This window comes from Epinephelus lanceolatus, chromosome 15 (assembly GCF_041903045.1).
Source record: "Epinephelus lanceolatus isolate andai-2023 chromosome 15, ASM4190304v1, whole genome shotgun sequence".
Taxonomy (NCBI): domain Eukaryota; kingdom Metazoa; phylum Chordata; class Actinopteri; order Perciformes; family Serranidae; genus Epinephelus; species Epinephelus lanceolatus.
In genome coordinates, this window is record NC_135748.1 from 20,268,031 (window position 1) to 20,291,511 (window position 23,481).

A 23,481-nucleotide genomic window follows, 5' to 3' on the forward strand; every position below is an offset into this window, starting at 1 on the left:
AACTTTCATCATGTTCGCCATCTTAGTCCAGTGATTCTCTGATTTTTTTTCTGTCATGCTCCCACCACCCCAGCAAAAACAGATTTCATTTCATCAATCACAATACTAAAACACGGTGGCACTGAATTTAATTGTAATCACCAAAATGATTGCAATTCATGTTGAGAGGGACATGAATGTCTGTACCAAATTTCATTACATTCTTTTAACAGTTGTTGAGATGTTTAATTACAAACCACATGCCGACTTCATGTTGTTGCTAAAGAAATAGTGGGGGGATCACCAAAGTCATTAGGAGTCATCCTCCGGGCATGATGATAGTCTGTACAAAATTTCATGGCATTGCATCAAATAATTGCAATGTAGGATTTTACTACAAAAAAAACCCCAAAAACAATGCATAGTCTCATAAAATAATCCCTCTCAATTATAATCTATGGCCCTCGATAAGTGTGTGGTGGTGTATTTATCTGCAGAGACTCTGCCCTCTGCCTGTATTTTCTTGTTTTGTCTTCCTTTACTATGTTCAAGACACTCCTGGACATAGCGCACAGGTGAGATTGGGATTTTAAAAAAAAGGAAGCAGCCTGGTGCCAGACCGTAAGCAGCACGCATCCAAGAGGAAGCTACAAAAGCTTGCATAGTTTACCTTTAAGATATTTCAGTCTGAGCTTAAGTGGTGAACCAAACGACTGACACTGTCATCCCTAGCTGCTAACATGGCTATAAACACAAAGCTACAACAACAAATATGACACCTGAAGATCTTTCTTTGGGACATGTAAAATTCTCAGTCTGCAGCTCTAGTTTTGTATGTAACAACATTACACCTCCAATAATATTTTAAATGGGTGAGAAGGCCAGAGATTCATTAGTATGTGTGGAGGGTGATACCTGATGTTGTGACAGACACAGCTTCTGTTTCCCTTCTCCTCCTGATGTCACTCCAGGACTGGTATGCACAGGAGACATTAGTCCGCCTGGGGGGGGGGGGGGGGGGGGCACACACAGAGAAAAAAACAAATGTTACCCAAAATATGATAATGCAGCTCCCACCCACAACACACACACTTGAACATGTAGAAATTAAATAATTTCACAAAAGTCGATAAACGCAAGCGCTGCACATTTGCCAACACTGCAACTTACAGTTAGCCTTGTATTTTGCTACATCTTAATTTTTCTTCATTAATATATGTTTTCAGCTGAGAGAATATTCGATGAGGAGAGGTGCTGGGGTGCATGGGGCTGAGTCACTGCAGAGTTCACATAAACAAATTACACCTGCTCTATGCCTCTTGTGTCATATGTCAGGAGCCCTGAAATAGGAAAAGCCCCCCCACCAGCTTAATAGCCCTGACTTCAGGAGATGTAAAGTTAAGGTCAAGGTCCGTTCCATCTCTGGGGGGGGGGGGGGGGGGGGGGTGGGGGGGGGGGGGGGGGGGAGCAGCTGATGTGGTGTGCGTGTTTGTGCATGGGAGGAGGGGGGCAGATTGAGTGAAAGAGAGGAGTGTGTGAGGGAGCTACAGCATGATATAATGACAGATACAAAGAATTTAGTTAAAATCTTTCACATTCGCAGCTGGACTGCATCTCAGAGGATTTAAAGAATAATATGACCTGCTGTTTGAAAATGCCAATAAACACAACCTGTAAAAATGAATTCATGACAGACTGCAAAACAACAGAGGTTCATTCAGAGGAGAGCTCCTTGTTAACCAGCGCGGCTCATCTCCAACTGCAGGCTACATAAAGCTCACAACCCTAACAGGCACATGCTACAATAAGGCCCCGTCAGGGCAGCCTTTTAACAGGCAGCGTGTTCCATGACCTCAACACCCATAAATCACATGACGGGTGTGCAGGCTCGGGGTGTCGAGAGCTGTGCGGGGCATGCTTTGAGCGAAGTCTCTATGTTGTATAATCAATAGATATAAAAATAAATGGCCTGACCGTTATTCTCTCCCTGCTACCCCTCTCTAATAAAATCCCAGTAATGCATATTTCATTTACTTTTATACTTATTGATTACCTGTACTCCAGTTAGTAAATCACGCGCCTATCGATCCCTCAATCGCACCTCTGTCGGACAGCACATAACCAGCCATTTGCGCCCCTGATAAAGAGCTCAGGCATTGAACTCCCCACAGTAAATCTTTGCAAACTAACTTTTTAATTCCAAAATCGATCCCTGTTTAAACGTCGCATTATTTCACGAGGCACGCCTGCGGTATTAAAAGTAATACCCTGATGCATTTGGTCTTAATGTGTGGAGGTCCATCCCTCCATCTCTTCCCTCATTACATCGAGGCCGAGGCACTCCGGGGCCCCTGCAGCCTGGAGGGAGGCGAGGGCCCTCCCCTGCTGCTGAGAGCCGAGAGGCAGAGCCGCTGCGGGGCCGCCAGGAGCCCACTGAGACACTCAGCACAATGCTAATCAAACATGAGAATACCATCAGCTGGCTCATTAACCAAGGCAAAACACCACCATTCATCTCGGAGCCGAACCCAAAGGCTTTTTATAAGTACGTTACGTGGCTCAGTGTAAAACTGAGAGAAGCGTTAAAAAATGCACAACACTGTTTTTATTATTTAACATCTGTTACTTCATCAGTTTTAACAGCGTGACAGATGTCGGCCAGTTGTTTTGTCCCTAAATATACAGAAACTGTGATGAGAAAACAAAGATTGACTTAGAGGCAATGAGCAATGAAAAAACAAGTGATATGTGATGAAGACGACCAACAACAACTCAATTCTATCAAAGACACAAGGACACTGAGGAAAAAGTCTCCAAGATGGATTTTTCAGGTCATATGAGACACTTTTAAATGCAGTGCGGTCCCTTAGGGTACAGAGTAAAACAGCACTGACACAGGGTCAATTGTAATTTTGGCGCCCACATCCAAAAGCAAATATATCAATTAAAAATAATAAATCAAAAGAGGAGTGAGGAGCTGCAGTTACAAAATGGCCATCTATTTTCATTAGGGTACACGGTGCTTCAGGTGTGAGCAGGATCTCAAGATTAATAGAGGTATTCAAATGAATCAGAAAGGATTAGGGTCTCCAGGGAACATAATCAATAGCTCCAAATCAATAATCAATAGGCCACTCACACCAATATACTAACTGCTGACACCGAGAGCTCACAATTAAAATGAAAACTGGGAAGGGACTGGCGTAAGACTATGATTTATCTCACAGCGCAAGTGTCATTTAGAAATAAATAAGTCAATGGATAAAAGCTGCTGCTGCCCGGCTCAGGTGGGAGGCAGTTATGCATTTTAACGTGGCCACCGGCCCCGAGCATTACAGCCAAATCCCACAAAGCATGGCGCCTGTTCGCGCGCCCGATACGAGGATAAACAGCATGCAACCTCATACAGCCTTTATCACTTAACATCAAATCTCTGATTGTCGCCGTCAACACTCGGCAAACAGGAGATGACAGCTTTTATTAATACAGTATCATTTCAACCTGGCCGCGGTACAAGATTAATGCTTACACTCTGCCCACAGAGAAAACACTTTTCTCTCAAGGGTGTTTGGAAACAAAGAAAAGTCAGATGTATGGGAGCTCGGCACTAGAAATCGATCACGCGGGTGAGGTGCTCAAAAGAAATGAAAATATAGTGAAGTGAAATCAGGATTGGACGTTTTTAAGTTTGTTAACAGCAGGCACCAGCAATTATAGCGTTCCTTATTGTCATGCAAAACAATAACTGTAGCTAGTGTTGTGTTTGCATGTGAATTTTGGAGGAAGTTAAGGGAAGTAAATGGGTGTCATGTGTGCAGAGCTGGGTCGTAAGGACGGAGCAGCCATCTCACTGGAGAGTGGATTTGAGCAGCTTGGGGAGATAGATTCAGCTCGTGCCGTCCAACGGGACACATCAGAAGCCCCTCTCGTCAATCCCCCCTCTCTCCCTCATTCATTTGGGAGTATGATTTATACTTTTTGAAGTGAAGGGTCTTGAATCCCACTATAAAGGAATTAAGAGGTCTCCCCTGAGTCTGCCATTCAAATGAGAGCATGGCAGGGATATGAGGGCTTTTTAATAGAGAGAAATTAGTATTCACAATGCCTCAAACTGGAATCTGAAGGAACCTTTCAGGTGGAGAAGAAAGGGCCAGTTTAGAAAAGAAAGCCCTAAGAAGTCGGGGGCTTTTCATAGCAGTCGTGTTTTTGCCCCTCATCAAGGAGTGCTGGAGCGCTCTGTGAAATAGCCCAAGAGAGAGGGAGGAGAAAGAGTGTGTGTGAAACAAAATTAAGAATGCACCATAAATAGGCAGAGTGGAAACAATACAATGAGGAGTCCCACAGTCTCGAGGCCAAGGGGGCTAAGCGGCTTCTCAACAGTCCCCCATGCAGATCCAACAGTTCCAGGGATGACTGGGAGCGATGCAATGCTTTGACAAACATCTTTTGGATAAACCTTTTTTTTGTGTGCAGTCCCAGAAATGCAGGGATTTGAATCTGCATTACAACTATGTCAACACATAGTATTTCTCTATTTGGGAACGCTGACCTTGAAAACTATTGAACTGAAATAGAGCTGCGTCCAACTGGAGCTGTCTAATGTCAGGTTAGCCCAGGTTTGAGGCCAGGATTTATATCAATGCTAATCTGTTGCTTGTTCTCTTTAAAACCTCGACAAACACACGTAACATTGTTTTATCACCTTGATACTTCATTACTTAAAGGGACAGTTCACCCCCAAATCAAAATTACATATTTCATCTTTTACCTGTGGTGCTATTTACCAGTCTTGATTGTCTTGGTGTGAGTATCACTGTGCAGAAGGACACCTGCATCTGCTCATGAACGAGAGACTGAGGCTCATGACAGTAATGGTGTCCTCTTTAGCTGAGCTGTAACGTTAGCTAGCTCAGTGGAGCTAGGTGATCTAGCAGTAGATGCACCCTTCCTTCTGCACTGTGATGCAGTTGGCAGGTGTAGTTCAGTAGTAACAGGGTCATGATTTGTTGAATGAGATGTTGCTGTTGAGTTTTTAAATGTATTTTTTTGACACTTTGAGCACCACAAGCCGAGTGCCATCTAGTTCCATTATATCCGAGACAAGGCAGACATTTCTACAGCCGATATCTCCAACCTTCAGCAACTCACAGCAAAACAATCCAGACTGATAAATAGCACTACGGGTAAGAGGAAAAATATGTATTTTTGATTTCTGGGAGAACTGTCCCTTTAACTTATAATATTAAAAATGCTTATAACATGATTTTTGACTGATACAAGTTTAGGATTGCTGTTGACAATGCTTTTTAAGCCCAAATTGCAAGTTAATCCTCTTATTAAGAGTTTTAGAAATTTGTTCAGAAGACATTTAACAGGGACCTGACACTCTGACCCCAAACATAAATAAAGTCACTGTGTAGGAGAGCATACTGTAGATTTTTTTTTTGTCTGTGGATGACTTTTTGACATCAACAAAATGAATTTGTTCATGCATAGCACATGTAACACATGAAACATTACCTTATTAGATGTAATAATTATGGTTTGTAAATTCTGTATTTTGCCACCTTTGTCAAATTTGCATGCTCAAAGGGAAGGGGTCACTAATACAATACTTTTCTACTAACTGGGTTTTAATAAGGTCAAGAGAAAAGCAAAACATTTATAATTACAGGGAGAAAAAGGTTGATTTAGCAATTATTATTATTTTTACACATACAGCATTTGATTCTGTGAAAGCAAAAGAAATCAGGATGAAAAACCAATGTCAACAAAATGGGTTAAGATTATATGTGCATCTGTGTATAAGTATAAGTTTAAGATTGAATTCACCCATAGTGTGTTTGCAACATGAAACATGAAGTTGTGCAGCAAAACAGTTCTAACAACTACCTCCTGTAAAGTCTCTGAGGCATTACCTTAACACAGATTACTCTAGTTAACAGTGACCTGTGCTCTGTAACTGGTTCATTTAAATGGCCATAGACTTGTCTATCAATATATTGAGCTTTAATTGGAAACACTGACTGGTGTCTCCAATAGACCCTTGAGAAGCTGCTTTATTTAACTAACATGTAGCATCAACTACCTGTTTCTGCAGACTGAGGCGGAACATCTGAGACGGGAGCTCTCTGACACCATGTCAATAGGACACACTGGTAATGGGCACAAAGGGTTCAACTGGAAATTGAAAGTATCAATAACATTTAGATTTTGCAACGTCACCATTAAAGTCTAAACAAAGTGGGGCCAAAAAGATAATAAAGCTTGGAAAAGACTTGTATTGCATCATACCTGGCTTCGGTCTCGTTTTCCAACAGGAGGCAGCCAAAAGCTAAAAGGAGATAAAGTATAATCACGAGATGCAAAATGATGATGGAAACAGATGAACTTTAAACTATAAGAGTTCTATATAAATTTAAAAGAGTTTAAAACAGTATAACTTACTCTCTCTGGTAAGGATCTTGGGAGAAGTGTCTCAGTCTCTCTACAAACACTGGCATGCCGTTGCCCTGTAAAACACAAATCAAATATACACAGTGAGAAACCAAGACCATAAAAACAGTGTAGCTGTTTTCTAGTGAAGAGGAAGATGCCAGTTAGCTTTAACCTTGCTGGGAAGCCGCCTCCTGTCCTTCCTGATGCAGCAGGCAGCAGAGCCAGGCACTCGCTTCAGACGTGAATGATACCGATACCCTGTGATAGTAACGAAGCACATTTATCTTCTTGTGTTGCCAAACGGTCAAAATAGATCATTAATGTTAACAGGAATTTGAGTCTATAGCACAAAATCATCCACATCTACTACCTCTCTGAGAGGGCCGTGCAGGTTGCAGGAAGGTGGGTGGGGGACGGCTGTCCTCAAGGGAAAGCTGCGTGTCTGAGTCCCAGCTGGGGAGCAGGCCGGCCACACTTGTCCCCACTCCACAGTCCCCCTCGAAGAACCAGTCACTCTGCTCGTCATCGCCTGCACACAGGGACAGGGAAGATGCGGCATCAGTTAGCATGTTACTGCATATTCCTACCAATGTAGTATCACTAAATTAAAATGCTGAGATGTTACGTATGTATGCAACTAACATTTTGGTTTCACATGGGACACAGATCCCAGTCTCCTGGGTCAAAGTCCTGTGTTTGTTTGACCTGCCCACCACCCTCACCACCTCCCTTTACGGACTTTGTCGCTGTTTATATTACATCACCTGACTTCCTCCTTTGCTCCAGACATATGAGGGATGACAGCCTGCACCGCATAGGTCATATGATCGCAGCCTCCTTACTCACGATTACGTGGGTTATACACAAATTATACTGCATCACATTTTGTAGGTATAAGTACGAACGGTGAATGAAAACAGCCTGAACCACACACTACCAGACAACCAGACAACACCAGTCTCGTCCCCTGACGGCGAACTCTTTTCAGACCTGTCAGTCAGCAAAGAACACGCAGGAACCATGCCTCTCACAGTCAAGGTGTAGTGACAACTGTTAAATCAGAGGCCGCCTGGCCCCACCACGGCTAATGAGATTAGCAAAGGCTTCAGCGCTCATTAACACGACATGACAACGTCTTATTAGAGTCGCCTGGATGCCCAGCAACCAGCCCATTGTATCGAAAACCTCCCTCTCTAGCCCCAACATTCCCTCAGAGTCGAGCAGGGTATTGTCCAAATCTGACAACTCGTCATCTTCCTTTCCGTGATTAGGAACACTTCATCTGTGAGCGCCAAATACACAGAATCAAATTACTTACCAGTTTGAACCACATTAACTGATGTAGCTGTTAAATAGTTCTCACCATATGTTTAAGTTATTAATTTTTTGATACCTTGTCGTCCCTCATCATTGGTGAAGAGGCCAGGGTCACTGCTGCATGTGCTGCTGGTTTCCCTGCAAAGAAAAGAAGAAAAACATCACTTGTGAATGATCGCCACTGACGGTTTCTTTAAGATCAATGACATCAGAGGATAAAGAACTCTGTTTTGATTTTTCATCTCAGACCTGTGGGTTTTTTAGGTCAGACAATGTTATAGCATCTGAAAAGTGAACAATGTGAATCAAAAATTTACATGCCGCTGTTATGTCAATATTTAACATGTAACATTCAATAATAAAAATAATGGAGAAGTCCGGAGCTAGAGGTCGACATAAATGGAAATGACACAAAAAGACAGAGCGTGCCATGTTCTCCCTTGTTGCGATAGCAAACACAAAGGCATGAGAAGAGGCTCTGATCGAAGCCACTGAGTGACATGCACAATCTAATTGAATATCCTCCGCTGTCAGCTCCAATCTAATCTGGCCTGCGTTGTGGAGGATGACAGGAGAGCGAAACACACTCCCCTGCCCGCCCCTCCCTCTGGGTGTGCCCCACACACGGAGCGACCCACAGACGTGCCGCTTCCATACAACAACTGGCCAACATCTGCTGTGCGGGCTGCCACTGCCTACTGCCTAGACTGCTCCGTCGCTGCTCCTCTCCACACCCCCAGGGCAACCCCTGGTTATGTTGCCTCCACACCCTCTGCTACCCCAGACCACCCTGGGTTTCTCTGGCTTTCTCACACCTCAGCCACCTTGAACTGGGACCTCCAGACACTCCAAGGTCGTGGAGGGGGGTCAGGGGAGGGGTGGAGGTGACAGAGATGAACACACAAAAAAGGATTTGCTCTCTCTGAAAGTAAACTGTCACAGTGCTGTCATTGCTCACTTATAACAAGCAAAATCAGCAAGCACAGTATAGCTACATATATCTAGAAATATTTTTCTATTTCCTAAAGCCCTTTTCCGAATACAGGTTATCTTAACTTTATTTCGAGTCATTCTCACACAGTATAGGTTGTACTGCTGCCACATAATGCTCACTAATGTGTGCTGATCCACAGATGAAAATAATCCCCAACAAAGGCAATATTTACTCCTGTTTTGTTAATGTTTGCTAAAAACTACAGTGCACAGCTGTTTTAGGAAATTACTTTGCCTTTTTGAAATGAAACAGGATAATTTCACTTTCTTTATTTTGATCAACATTTCTGTGAGTGGCGTACAGTAGTTAGGATGAGCCCCAGTGCACACCATTATGACGGGCCTTAGTGCCAGATTTTGCATCCAAACAGCTACCATATATTTTATAGTATTGTCACATGACCCAAAGAGACTTGACATTGGACATCAATATACATACTACCCAGCAATTACCACTGCAAATCTGTGTATGACAAAAATACAAAATAAAATGAAAAAATATTTATTTTAATGAGTTTTTTTTTTATAGTTTACTTCATAATTTTTCTTTAAAGTGAGTGCTTCCTTGAACACAGGCGTATTTCTGAGTTGGTAAGCTGAATCACTCGCACGACCCCTTCTCTGCTCAAGAAAGAGCAGGCCCTCCAACAACTCTCTCTACAGGCCCCCCACCCCATGGACCCCAGTGCAATTGCACTGCCTGCGCTGTCTATATTTACACCCCTGATTTTTGTATATGGGTCAGTGTTAGCCAGCTAATTCTCAATTTTTTTTTTTAGAAACAAATGGGTTTGGGGCAGAGGGCCTCAGACAGGTTAAGGTTAATGCCATGCAATCATACACGCCAAGACAGGGTTCCTAAGGCAAGTTAGATTTAAGACTTTTTAAGACATTTTAAATGCTAGTCTGAATTAAATGTAAAATTTGGGAATGATTTTTTTTTTTTTTTTTTTTAAATCTGTGCAGAACAGCTAACGCTCAACCCGGCTCAGTCTGGAAAACATCAATGAGTCCACCATTGATCTACCGTTTCTACCATTTTAAAAAAATCTGTAAATTATTTAAAAATATTACTGATGATTTTGAGATTTTATAATGCAGCATCAGAAAACTGATTTATTATGCTGTACTTCCTATGTTTTAGCATTCTGAGGACATTTGAATGATTGATTTCAAACATTTCCATACCAAATAAGACCTTATTTTTAGATCATTGAAATCATTGAGTTCCTTTTAAAACACTTTATCTGGGATTTGTGGTTATCTTGTTTGAAAAGACTTTTAGAAGACTTTGAAAAGAATTAAGTCTGACACCCTCTCACTTCTAAACACAATATTTTTTTAGTCACAGACTATAAGATTTTGCAAAGCCCGGGGATGTTGCAGGCTCAGTATTTGCAAGAGTGCAACTAGATTCCTTTTGAGATGATTTCCCATCCTGCTCCTGGTGCAAAATACTACGGCAAACTCCCTTTAAAATTCCTTGTGTGTTGGCAGAAACACATAACTCTAGAAACACAAGATAAAAGGTGCCATATATGTTGACAGAGAGAGACAGACTAACTCATTGTTGGTTTTGTTTTTTCATGAAATTTGTTGACCATAAGAAAGATATACAATAATGCAAGCTATATCCTTTGCATAAAGCTAATCTTCATCCAAACTACTTTATGAAGGAGGGAGGGCCTGATGCTCTTGATTGCCTTGCATTCTTCTTCCTGTTTTTCATCGCTGACCTTGCTTACAGGAGAAAGCTGGAAGGTCAGATATGCGCTGATACCGTGCTTCACCATATTGCAGAGGCCTGCAAGTGATGGCAGGATCAGAAAAATGTCTGTCCAGCCTGTGTGTCTTCCTGGCCAGATGGTCCTGCATCATCTCCCCTCACATCCATAAGAAGCAGATGTGAGAGGGAGCAGGCCTCTCCGGGGAATATGGAGGATGTCTGGCCTCGCCATGCAGTCCTGGACCGTCCCTCCACCCCCTTCCCACCCCTTCAGCCCTCTCTCCAGACTGATTCCCCGGGCCTCTGCTCAGCTGTACCCCACCTCTGGACACATTGGCTGGCATCTGGAGCACTCAACACTTCAACATCAGTAGAGGACACAGCCACAAGCTCTACAAACACAACCACTTTGGATTTTATGCTTCATTCCACAACCTTTCTTAGAAATTTGGAACCAGTGTTGATTAACAGTTTCTCGCAGTGTGACATCTTCTTTCATTTTATAAGTAAAAAAAATGTGTGTTGCTTCCTATTGGAGGGATTTTGTTCAAAGTTTGAAAAGAATCACGGGTATAAACAATTAATTAGAGACACCCATTAAGTATTTATCCGTATTAAAGGTGTAATGTGATGTCGCTTGGAGCAGCACAGGGCCGATGTGAAACCATTTCCATTAAGTACTGCCTAATTAATGCCATGAATAATTGAGACCCCCATTTTTCTTGGGACCTAAAGAAACACCTCTTCCTTCTCCAGCAGTGACCTTTGCCAAGATAGTTGACAAACATTTTGGCCCAACTTTGGCTCACACACAAAACTGCACTTCCCCCAGTCATAAGATATTCTGTTGTGGATTAGGTGCTACAGAAACAAATAAGTCTTAATTACATAAAATACCATATGTCCATGGTGAAACAAAGGCAAGGGCAAAAACAAAAAAAAAAATGCACTCCAGTGTTTTAAAGCTGAACTTAAGTCCCCACATGGCCCTATTGTCTCTATACAAGCCAAAGAGGTGAAGCAAAACACAGTATCCAGATGAGCACTAATCATTAGGATATAATCCGCAGCTCCTGGGAGAGGCAGACCAGTTTGCACAGAGATTACAGGCTAGCCGCCATTTATTGAGCCCTGGCTCATTCTGCAGAAGAATAAAGAAGAGGCAGAGACGGAGGGGGGCAAAGCGCTGATAACAATGGATCTGTGGGCTCTTCAAACAAGCAGCCCCAACCCAAATCCATGCCCTCTTCCATGGGTGTCTGATTATAAGGTTATCCCACCATCCCTGAGCTGCAGTAATTGGATTAGTCTCAGAGATTTATGAAAATTAACTTCGGCAAATGCTGCACTGCTTTCTCCAAAACTCCTCATAGAGTTTTCAAAATATAAATTACAGCATGATAAAGCCGAGTGTGAGAAAATCACGTGCGGTGGCTTTGTTTTTTCTGGTGGCAAGTCAAAATCACCAGTAGCAGCTCACAGCTGGAGATGGAGGCTGAGCCCAGGACGGCGTCTACCCACAGGTGAGGCCTGCTTGTTGGGCCAGCCTGGGTGCCAGGTGGCCTCACTGCCAGCAGGCTGGGCCAGGTCTAATCAAGGATGTGGAGCCCAACTGGAGCTGCCAACATCTGCTCCCCTTGAACTTGGGTGGCTGAAGGCAAAGCTCTACTCAGTCTGTGCGTAAGAGGAGTGACCTTGAGGAGAGGCACGTTTTAAGAGACCAGACACTCCATATGAAAAAGGTTAATGGAATGAATGGAGACCAAAGAAATCCGAGTGCTTCGAAAGACATTTCAACAATGGCATCTGTGTCTGACATTAAATGGAGCGTACACTCTGAGTATAAATATTGCTGTTGTACCACTGTCAACCTCTCATCACGGCTGCCATTTGTTCGTATCCTTTGCCTCCACCGCAGCTTAACCATTAGATTGTTCAGCCCTCAGTGCAGTGTGGCAGTCTACTGAGCAGCAATCAAGAGCGTTGGCGTTGTGTAAGTGAGAAATGATTGACAGCGTGCCTTGGTGTTCCCATTTATTTCTTCTCCGGAGCTGTTTTCTGTCAGAACGGCTATTGATTTTTCCATAAAGTAAGAAAACAAGTACCGTTTAGGGGCTAGGGAGGTCAGCACAAATTAAACCAGAAGATGTAAAGCCTTCTGTCTGTCCCATTACCGCTTACCTCAAATGTCTTCTTCTCACATGTTTTATATGATCAACAGATAATGAGATTGGCAAATGAAATATATTGAGCAGGAGCGAGGCAAGATACTGAGAACAGGAACTCCAAGGCTCAAAAGACTACTGGGTGTTGTTGAATGTTATCATCACACACAACTGAACTGTGCTGCCCACCTTTTCTGTCTGTATGCATGTGGACCATACGAGGTATTTAATGCCAAAATACCATTTATACAAGTATCTATTTTTTCATACCTTAATACCTTTCTGCCATTTCACATGCGTATATGGTAAATGACAGAATTTGTGTTTAAAGAAACCCACAAAAGCTACGCTACTTGCGGTTTAAGTCATTGTAGCATGAATTTCATTGTCTAGCCTACAATGCTCTGTTACTAATATGAAATAAGCATACTTAGAGGGGGGGGGAATCATCGCCTCCGCCCGCTTGACACAAGCATACTCGGGCATACCATAAGCGGAGCGGACTCCGCGAGGAATGTCCGCAGTCATTCGGGCTTTCATAGTCGAGCGCACTTCCGCGTTGTAGTTTCCTGTAAAAATGTCCGTGAAAAATCCCCGCGATGTGAAAAATACATGCTGAGCAGTCACTGGTGCGCGGTCATAAAATCTGAGCTTTGCGTGCACAGGACTTGCGGACGTCCGCTTTGAGTCCACGCGGACCTCCGCGGAGTCCGTTCCGTGTATGTTACGCCCGAGTATGTTCGGGCCTTAACGCACATGTCGCGGAGCGGTGAACAAAACAAACAACACAATGTCAGGAGAAATTGAAAAGATATGCCGTCTATGTAAAGTCAACTTGCTAATTTGCTAAGAGTTTTATAAAGCTGCTCAAATGACAAACAGAGGCTATAAGTGAACGTTTCAGCGGCGACGCGTAATGCCCCCCCCCCCTCCATTTGGGGGGGGGGGGGGGGGGGGGAGATGATGTGTTGAATCAAATCGTGCAGCTAATGACTGCTTTTATAGTTAGAAGGAGTCATCCCAAGATAAAGATATTTGTGGTGATGCTTTCAGACAGGAGTAGAGACAGTTTTCTTTTTTGATATTTTTTTTATCCCCACCATTCGCATCTGCTGTCTTAGCTACCTGTTCCACAAATAGAGACTGACCTCTGGTGGCGCACACTGCACACTACATCGCCTCAATACAGCATCTCTGTATCAGTTTAATAGAAAATGGAGCATCTGTGTTTTTGATGGTCGTAGCTTTGGAATTTCTAACTAATCCAATATACCACGTTATTTATACATACCAGTGCTGATACCAGTAGAACTGAAATTATTAGTCAATATTTCAGTAAATCGACTGACAGAAATTTAATCTGCAACAATTTTGTCAATTAATTAATAGTTGATGTTTTTTATGCAGAAATGGCAAAACATTTACTAATTTCACCTTCTGTGTTTGTAGGATTGGCAATGTCTATCAGTCAGTCTTTTCACCACATTAGACCAGATTTAACAATTGTTAAATGGATTGTCATGACCTTCTGTACAGACATTCGTTGTCCCCAGTGTTACCAGCCAACCCTTTTTCACCTTTAGGGGTGGTGGCCTTGTGGGTAACCTGTGAGGGTGTGACATGTACTTCATGGTATATATGGAGAAAAGCAGCTCTCTCGGTGTGTCACGGTGAAGACAGCAGGTGGCAAAGAGTGATGATAGTCAGCAGCATTAAGTGTCTAGATAAGCTCAGGGATACTGTTAGACCTCATGAGAAGGCCATTTTGCTGTTTTGTTGTGAAGACTGCAATAAAACTGTTGTTGGTGAACGGCATCCAAACACCTCACCGTCCTTCCTTTTGCAGAGTAGTCCGGACTGCTAGAAGCTAGTTACCAGCTAATTACTGGCCAAGCTAAATTAATGTTAATTAGACAGCGTTCCCAACTACGGAACAGAGCTGGTAACCTGTCAAAGCAGGGCAGGTAACACCAGAGAATGAATCCTAAAAACGAATCTACTGACTTTTCCTCTTGTACCGCCAACTAAGGCCGGACAAAATACCGATATTATATTGATATCGCGATATGAGACTAGATATCGTTTTGGATTCTGGATATTGTAATATCAAAAGACTTGTCTTTTCCTGGTATAAAGGCTACATCACACTGAAGTCATGTAATTTTCAGAACTTACCAGACAGTTGTAGCTGTTCTACTATTTGCCATTACCCACTTAGTCCTTATATCCACATAATTTATCACAATATCGATATCAAGGTAATCCCTCAAAAATATTGTGACATTTGATTTTCTCCTTATAAACCAGCCCTACCACCGACAGGTTATACTTTCACTTTTCCAGTGAAATATCTCAACATTTACTGCATGGATTGACACAACATTTGTATTTTGGTATTTTATCATTGTAGCCTTTTTATGTCTTGTACCTGTAAAGCACTGTAGAAGAGAATTACTGTACCTTGTTGTTGAAAGGTGCAACACAAATAAACTTGCCTATCTTGTAAATTTTTGGGTTTTGGACTGCTGCTTTGACAAAACAAATGAAAGTATTGACATTTGAAGACACTGACTTTAACTTTATGATTTCCTCATGTTAAAAAGATCAAATGATTAATAAAAAATATTCATCAGATTAATCAAAACAGAAATACTCATTAGTTGCAGCTCTTTATGCCAGAAAACACTGGGACAAGATGACAGCTTACAATTATCAGTCATTTTGGAACAAAATCTGTCACATTTAGTAATTTTGGTTCCACAGTATATTGTAATCTTTGCTTTGCTGTGATAATATAATGCCCCCCTGCTGCCAGTTACAGCCACATTTAGTTTTGCTAAATAAAATGCACACAAGAGGCTGCACTCAGGGACACTGGGACAGGCCGGGCTTTAATTACCCAGCCCAAGAAAGGAATTCATTTCAAAACAAATCAATACCACACCAAGTCACTTATTTATTTGTGACAATATTTCTCGAAAGGAAATAATGAGCTGGCGGATGCCCGGAGGCATAACTATCAAAGATCCTTCCCTGGTGATCATTTCAGCTATAGGAGATGAGGATGAAGAGACTCTATCATTCATTTTTAATGTCAACTCAATACTTTAAAGTGGAGCGGTATGATTGTGATACTTTTTTTTTTGGTTTAGTTGAGGACACGCTGAATATTGACAAGTGGCTCGATGAAGACAGGCAGTATAGATCATCTTAAATGTCGCCTTGTTTAATTGCTCCTGTCTGATAGTAGTTATGCCCATGACTTTTATGTTATGGGTTTAACTGCCTTGGTAACTTTCCATTTAAAGGGTAAAAAGGGCTTTTAGAGTTTTGTGCTCCTTTTTCAGTATGGTTTTAATCCTGACTTTTTAAACGATGACAAGCTTAACATTTGGCTTATTGCAATGCTGTCAATTAAACGTAGGCTTTTGAAAACTGGGACAAATAATGAACCTAAAAGCTTTTTGAATACTCCCAAATACGGGCTGGATCTTTTTTTCTTTAAGGTCTAACTGTGTGATTAAATTGTAATAAATGAAGAGTTAGTTCTGACTCTGACATAAAAACAAAAAGAGGAAGAAAGTATAAATATCCTTTCTTGAATTTAACATTACCCCTCAGACATGTTCTCATCCGCAGCCTCTCTGTGTTCCTTGGCCATCTTCCTCTTCCAGCACTCTTTTCCCATCAGCCGGGCTCCTTCGGTTTGTTGGTCTGCTCCCACCCAACCGCCAGACCTCTTCTTTGATCCTGACAGATGCTGCATCCTGGACGGCCTGTGTCTCCGTCTCCTATCTACACCGGAAACTTTTAACTTCTGCTGCAGCCTAACTGTGACATCTGAGGTCATACGTTTGACCTTCCTCCGCCTCCTGAGTTGCCTTCCTGGATTATTCTCAGTGAAGGAGTCAGATTCTGGCCAGGAGGGCTGCCTAGTCCTGACCGGGCCTCTCATGACAGAGCGCCATCGGTTGGTTGGAGTCATGTCGTCAGAGTCACTGCAGTTGGCCATGGAGGTGGTGATGGTTGAGGAGGAGTTCTTCCTGTATCCTTTAGTCTCGTCCAAACTAGACTCAGAAGCCTCAATCCAACATTGTCTGTGCTCTAGCGGATAGAGGGAAGATTCGCGATATCGCTTGCGGCCTCTGCGGCGGCGGATCTGCCTGCGCTGGTGCAGTGGACTCAGGACCATTTCCTCCCACAGCTCCCCAAGCTTGCTTTGCTCCGAGGTCTGCTCCAGAGCAGACACCAGGTCCTGCACCAGCTCATCCATCATGGTGCTGGAAACAAAGGTACAACAGAGTAAACTCAGGTGATGTCAAGACAAAAAGTTTAACATCATGGATGATGCTACATGAAAACAAATAGTCGGACATACAACAGCTATTACAATAAACAGAGGCAGAATGTGAAGCTAATGCTGAAGTGCCTAAAGAGACAGCTCCTCTGATGACCACTATATTCTGGTGTTGGCAAAATACATATGTTAATACGTATCAATGCATATCGATTCAGAATATTTGAGATGGTTTCAATCCTCATTTTCCGCAGGACTGATACACCGTCACAGCAGCTAATTTCACTTCATATAAACTGGGACTTTGTGGCTGCTTTGCTTGGGGCCATGTTCACTGGATAAAAAGGTGTAGGCATATTAAATAGTGTCAAGATGGTTGAGGCAATTCTGGGATTCTAGCTCCAAAATGGCTATGTGGCAAAACCCTTTAAGCCATTTCAATGCATTTAGGAACCCAAGAGTGACATCACACTTAATGACCTTGATTATGAATGGTTAAGTGCAGGTGAACCAGTAATTGTGGTAGCAGGGGTTGAAAAAATCAATATATTTGACAGGGTGACATTATATACCATGAGATGATATACATTTGTCTATCGTTTCTGTTGTGATTGTTGTCACTTACGATTTCTAGGTGTATGATGCCATTGTGAGCAAAGTTGCAAGTCAATGAGCAAGACTGTTTTATGGCAGCATTTGATTTTGTTCAGTATTGTATTTTCATATGGTTTTTGCATCAATGTGATGATGTATCTTGTATCTTGTTAGGTATTTCATATGCTGAATTATCCAAAACTCATATTGTTGTCTTGGTTATTTAGTCCTAAACTGTTTCTCAGGGGATTTTACAGAACATTTCAATATCCCATCATTATCAATATCTCAACAAACATAACATTACATACACCCATTTCTACCCAAAGTTGTCTGTAACTGTGGTTTTTACCAATGGAAACATGTTTTCTGCTTTTTCCAGAGAGGATTTCTCTCTGTATATGAATGAATGAAGGAAGGAAGGAATTTTATTATTGTGCCATGCATGCAGTAATGCCCAGCCTGCATGGGCTTCCAAGACACCATGAAATCAAAATAAGCCAGGACCAGAGTCCAGTGTACATATTTTCAGGCAACATTAAACGGAGGGAAAATGTAGCAAAGCAATAAAAGCCTCCTACATAATCAGATTGTCACTGTCTAAGATCAAGTTCATGGATCACTCATGAAGGCATTTACCATGTAGCACTGATGAAAATCAAAATAAGTACTAATTAAACAATCATCTGAGCACCAGAAAATGTTAGGGTCTAGACCAGGGGTGTCAAACTCATTTTAGTTCACAGGCATACTGTCTGATTTGATCGCAGGTGGGCCGGAGCAGTAAAACCACTGCATAATATCCTAGATATAACAAACACCTCCAAATTTGTCCCTTTTTTTGTTTAAAGACGTACATTTCAAAAATGCTAATCCATTTACAAAACAGATGACAAATAAATAAATGCAATTTCAACAATATTTCTCAGTTTTTCCACATTAAGTCGACTACTCACTGGTATTACATGTGTATTTTTCTGTACATTTCTACTCCTGTGTAGTAATCCTTACATCACCACACCAAACTGAAGTTAAAGAAAAGATCTGTATTCTGGTGGAAAAGCATTTGAAGCAACATTTTTACTTAAAGAATACTACTCACTGTTTAACTTCACACGTGCATCACTATTATGTGTGCAAGGCCATCCAGTGGGCTCAAATGCACCCTTTGGCGGGCCAGTTGTGGCCCCTGGGCCATATGTTTGACACCCCTGGTTTAGACAAACCATTTCATGGAACATTTACTCTCTTAAGTCATCATAGTTTGTACAATATAAAAGAAAATGGGACTCACTTTCGACTTCACCCAATCACATAACTCACATAATCTGTTTTCCTCCTGAATACTGTTGAATGGCCCAACCCCAACGGCCAGTGGAAGAGTACAAATTCTCAGCTGTGCATCTAAAGATTTTTGGCTTCTAGATAAGCGAGATATTACATATGGTTCAGGGTCAAACTTCTGTTTCATTTGCACAGATGTCCTTTATTTAGGCACTGACAGAATAGACCCATATAAGCTAATTGTTGAGCACTGATATTAAATGACACATCTTACAAGGAGCTCTTGCAATTGAAATCTAATCTGACCACTGGAAGTGATGTCATCTCCATCTTTGGTTGTAATCTCTCTGCTAAAAATGGACCCAGAAATGCCAAGGTAGATCTGATCAAATATACCCAGGCTAATGCCTATCTAGCAGCATATAACTGTGAAACTTTCAGGCTCCCCTTGTTTGATTGAAACGGTTGTCTGATCGCCTGCACACCACCAGCAGCTAACAAACACTCACCGCATCTCCATTACTAGCTAAGAAAGCTGCAACATCAGTGCAGCAACACAATGGCAGAGGCAGGCTGGTCTGCCTGCATGCTCTGTGTTACATAACATCTAACACGTGAGCTGAGCACAAGGACAGCCTCAACAGCCAGTCCAGCCACACATCCTCCTTCTGTTAACTATCAGCGAAACACACCGTTTAACAGCGTTTAGTTTAGCACAGTAACCGTGTCACAATACGACTCAGAGCAGCTATCGTGATGTTATGTAACAATAGGCAGCACACAGTCCTCTGTGTTTGAGCACTCACCAGTCGCAGCTTGTCTTGTTTTGTTTTCAGCAGCACAGCTGGGACACCACCAGACGCACTTCCGCCCTGCTGTCCAGCCAATCAGGTGTCTCCGTCTCGCTGACAGATCGCCACACCACCACAGTGCGCCTGCAGATAAAAACCAAAAAGTCAGTCTGCTGTGCTGCAGATAATGCGTTTAATATTACCACAAGATCACCATAACAACTCTATGGCAAGCTGACAAACTATGGGTTTAGACTTTATTTATTTAATTATTTCATTGCAGTTTTCCTGTACTATGTCTGTGTTAGCCAATAGAAATCCTGCAGTGTAGTATTTATTTTATTTCCTATAGTGGGCTCTTGGATGAAAAAATCAAAATGTCCCTGTATATTTAAACCATCAGGGCCGTAGCTAGGATTGTTGAAATACTAGGGTCATGAGTCAACGCCCCCCACCCCACCCCCCCAGAAAGTCTCAGATTTCTTTATATGTATTTCTCATACTGAGGTGTTCCACCATATTTTCTTATTTTATAATAATCTTTATTCATAAAGCACTTTACAAAACAGAGTTACAAAGTGCTTTACATGTCAATAACTAAAACAGGCAAACGACAACTTCTAAAAGAACTAATAAAAGCACTTAAGTGTGTAAAAACCAAGGAAAAAAATACAGTCTAAATGAATCTTAAGTGCAATATCGTAGGCAAATGGACTTGTTTGAGGACATCATCCAAGAGGCATCTTTAGTTCTGAACTGAAGCCTCTTGGACGAGAGGCTAAACGTTTTCAAGAAACTCAAGCAAGTCCAGCTGCCCACGATATAGCACCTATGATTACCATGACCTGGATGACTGAGAATCTTTACCGACAACACAAGTAAAATCAGGAAAGGCTCTTCTACAAAAGTATGTTTTAAGAAGGGACTTAAAGAGATCACTGACACAGCCGACCTGATTTCCTCGGGTAGATTGTCCCAGAGCCTCGGGGCCCTGACAGCAAGCGCTCTGTCCCCCTTATTTTAAGTCTGACGATTCAAAACAAAAAAAAAAGACAAACAAATTCCACACAACTTAATAACCCTGAACTTAATATGACAATATCACCAAATTAAAAGGGTCTTTCCAGGAACTACTTAAGAAATTATTGGGAAATTACAGACCCCCAAAACAAAACAACCAGTCCCTGTCACAAAAAGCTAAGTTGTGTTTCAAAGCATCTTCACATACTTTTTTACTAAATATAAACTTACTTTAAGTCTTAAAATTAAGTCCAGTTTTTGTTGTGACTGTCTCACAAAGGTGATTTTTAAAAGCGCTGTGTATGGTGTCACCACTGAATTGCATTATATTGTCAGGTGATGTACCAGCAATGGCCTACTCACAATGTAATGCAATGCAAGACAATATAAATCACACACAAAGACCTCAAAACAAGAGACAGCAGGTCACCCATTAATCACACAGTTGGTGGTTTGATCCCCAGCTACCCCTGTTCACATGTCAAAGTGTGAGACACTAAACCCCAACTACTCCTTAAGTCAGTGGTGTTGTACGGTACCTCCGTTGCCATCTACAGCAGGTGTGAGTCTGTGAGTGTGCATTGGTGTTGTATAAATGCAGTTCATTAACCATTTACCTCAGTAATTGTTATATAGTTGAGTCAAACCTTCTGTGACAGAGTTTCAATGGAACTCAAACAGATTTAAGATTTACATCATCTTAATAAATCTACATGTATGTAACATATTGTAATTTCCTCAAACACATTCCTAACCCATGTTACATTTGAGATTAGCTGTAGATTACCGTAATTCTATTACTTCTGCACCTTTTAAAACAATAGCGCACTAACAAGTGTTTCATGATGTGTGACAACTCTCAGTAATGAAGAATTGTCTCTCAAAGCCAGTGTGTTGCTGAATGACGCACAAAAAAGAAGGAAAAAAAAGTCATTTACCACTTCTTTCATCTCTCAGATGAAGGCAGCCCAAATAATAAAAAAAATAAAAGCCTGTGAAAATGAGTACAAAAGCCATTTAATCTCTCTCATCTTCCTCTTAATAACTGCAAATTTCCCCTTGGGCCCATGGGAGAGGGCCTCTCTGTGCCGCTGCCACCTTATCTGTCGCCTCCATATTTCAGCATGCTGAGCGGCTCCCTCAGTACCCAGCCCCCGGCCTCCTCTCGCCGGGGCCTGTGGGGAAGCTGGGCTCCTGGGCCCGCCATTGTTCTGGGCTGGGAGGAAAGTCCGGAGAGAGCCCTGAAAGCTGGAGAGAGGGAATATTAAAAAAAAAAAAAAAAAATTTGAGCCACTGCTTCATTAAGCGGCAGCCTTTCACAAGCAAACATATCAGAAACAGCCCCCTTTCAGAGGCAGTAATTAGCAATTTGGAAACCTTGCCCCCTCAGGATATACAGTTTCAATTTAGTCAGCAGCTTTAGATTCTTAGGCACTTAATATTCATTGTTTCTGCCATCTTCCCAATTTCTCAACGTACATTGTCTAGTCTTTCACTGGCGATAAAGTGTTTTATCTTTCATGTAATTCTTCTTTTCAATGAGCCCTCTGCAAGAGAAGTTAATTTTTATAAATAATTTTCAAAGGGATTTGCAAAGAATGTGAGGGATATGATAGCAAAGTGCTCTTCAGGAAGTGCTGGGCTGAATATCATGCGGAGCTTGTGCTTGATTGATTAAGTCTGGCTGTAAATAGTGTCCGGGAAAAGTTCCTGTGACTTACTGGGAAGTTATACTGCAGCGAAAACCTCTACGACTAATGACAGAGATCAGAAAGTAAAGAATACTCAAGATTGAATGATAATATTTGATAAAAGGACATCCAGATGTATCAGCACAGATAAAAAACATCTTCAGTTTGCAAGATTTGTAGCTTGATATTGGCTTATTTACTTCTATTTCACAATTACCGACTTATAAGTACTGTTATCATGAATTATGTGCCTGTGTTTATATTGGCATGGCAAACCCTCTGCGTGGATTCATGGCAAATGTTTGCGAACTGCTTATTAAGCCAAACCACATATCTTACCTCAGGGGGGCAAGACTGACACTTATCTTTGCCACCATGGAGCCTTTGTTTCAAAAACGCTACCACTTCCATTCATTTCCAATCAGCATTGTCTAATAGAAATAATTGATTTTTGCCTCTTTCCCACAAATGAAAAACGCTTGTGATTAAACATTTTGTCTCCAAATCTAAATTCCAAGATCCCCATCAACACTTGAGAAAAATAGGCAACTCATTAAAGCAAAAGAGAGAGAGAGAGAGAGAGAGAGAGAGAGAGAAGAAGAAGAAGAAGCAGCAGCTAAGACGTGAAAAGAGGAGGCAGGGAATGAAATAATGAATGGAGTCCGAGTGAGCTATCTTTCCCAGGCAGAGCGCCACTAGGGATGCAAACTCTCAGCCACCAGAAATGAGCTACCTATCTGTGAAAAGAGTGACTGCTCCATCCTATTTGATTTGGCCCTCCTATCATCTCTTAAGAAGATGTCAGCCTTGCTTCTTCTATTGCTCTGAGCCTTTATCAACCCGGAGACGATTTCCCTGCAAAAAAAAAAAAAAAAGAGGAGGGGGGAGACGCATTTCAGTGCCTTTCAGGGAGCAACACTAAAGAATAAGTGTTATGCGATAAAAAGGGGGTTGTTAAATAGATCTGTCTATTTGTATGGTAATAATGATCGCTTAAAGACTCGGGGCTCCGTGACTTGTAGAACAAGGAAACAAATCTGTATTCAGGTGTTGTGTTAACACTACTCTCCAAACGACCTTGTGAAACTTTCATACAGTAAAAAATGAGTTGGATTCTCGAGTTTTTTTTCCGTTCCTCTTTGTTTGTAGCATTCTTTCTCCTGTCCTTTTAGAGTGGAGGAGTCCC

General features: G+C 41.9%; 1 protein-coding gene across 1 annotated transcript in view; it reads right to left on the minus strand.

The window, feature by feature from the left end:
• The window catches only part of LOC117267312 (G patch domain-containing protein 2-like), a 29,989-nt gene extending 10,261 nt beyond the window's left edge, over positions 1-19,728 (minus strand). Inside the window, exons 1-9 of the mRNA XM_033643154.2 lie at positions 19,600-19,728; positions 16,233-16,898; positions 7,811-7,872; positions 6,788-6,946; positions 6,590-6,675; positions 6,427-6,491; positions 6,274-6,313; positions 6,068-6,159; positions 895-980 (exon numbers count right to left, since the gene is read on the minus strand). Coding sequence (XP_033499045.1) covers positions 895-980; positions 6,068-6,159; positions 6,274-6,313; positions 6,427-6,491; positions 6,590-6,675; positions 6,788-6,946; positions 7,811-7,872; positions 16,233-16,894 — 1,252 coding nt within the window. The 5' untranslated portion in view covers positions 16,895-16,898; positions 19,600-19,728. The remainder of the gene's footprint in view (positions 1-894; positions 981-6,067; positions 6,160-6,273; positions 6,314-6,426; positions 6,492-6,589; positions 6,676-6,787; positions 6,947-7,810; positions 7,873-16,232; positions 16,899-19,599) is intronic.
• Between the last annotated feature and the right edge of the window lie 3,753 nt (positions 19,729-23,481).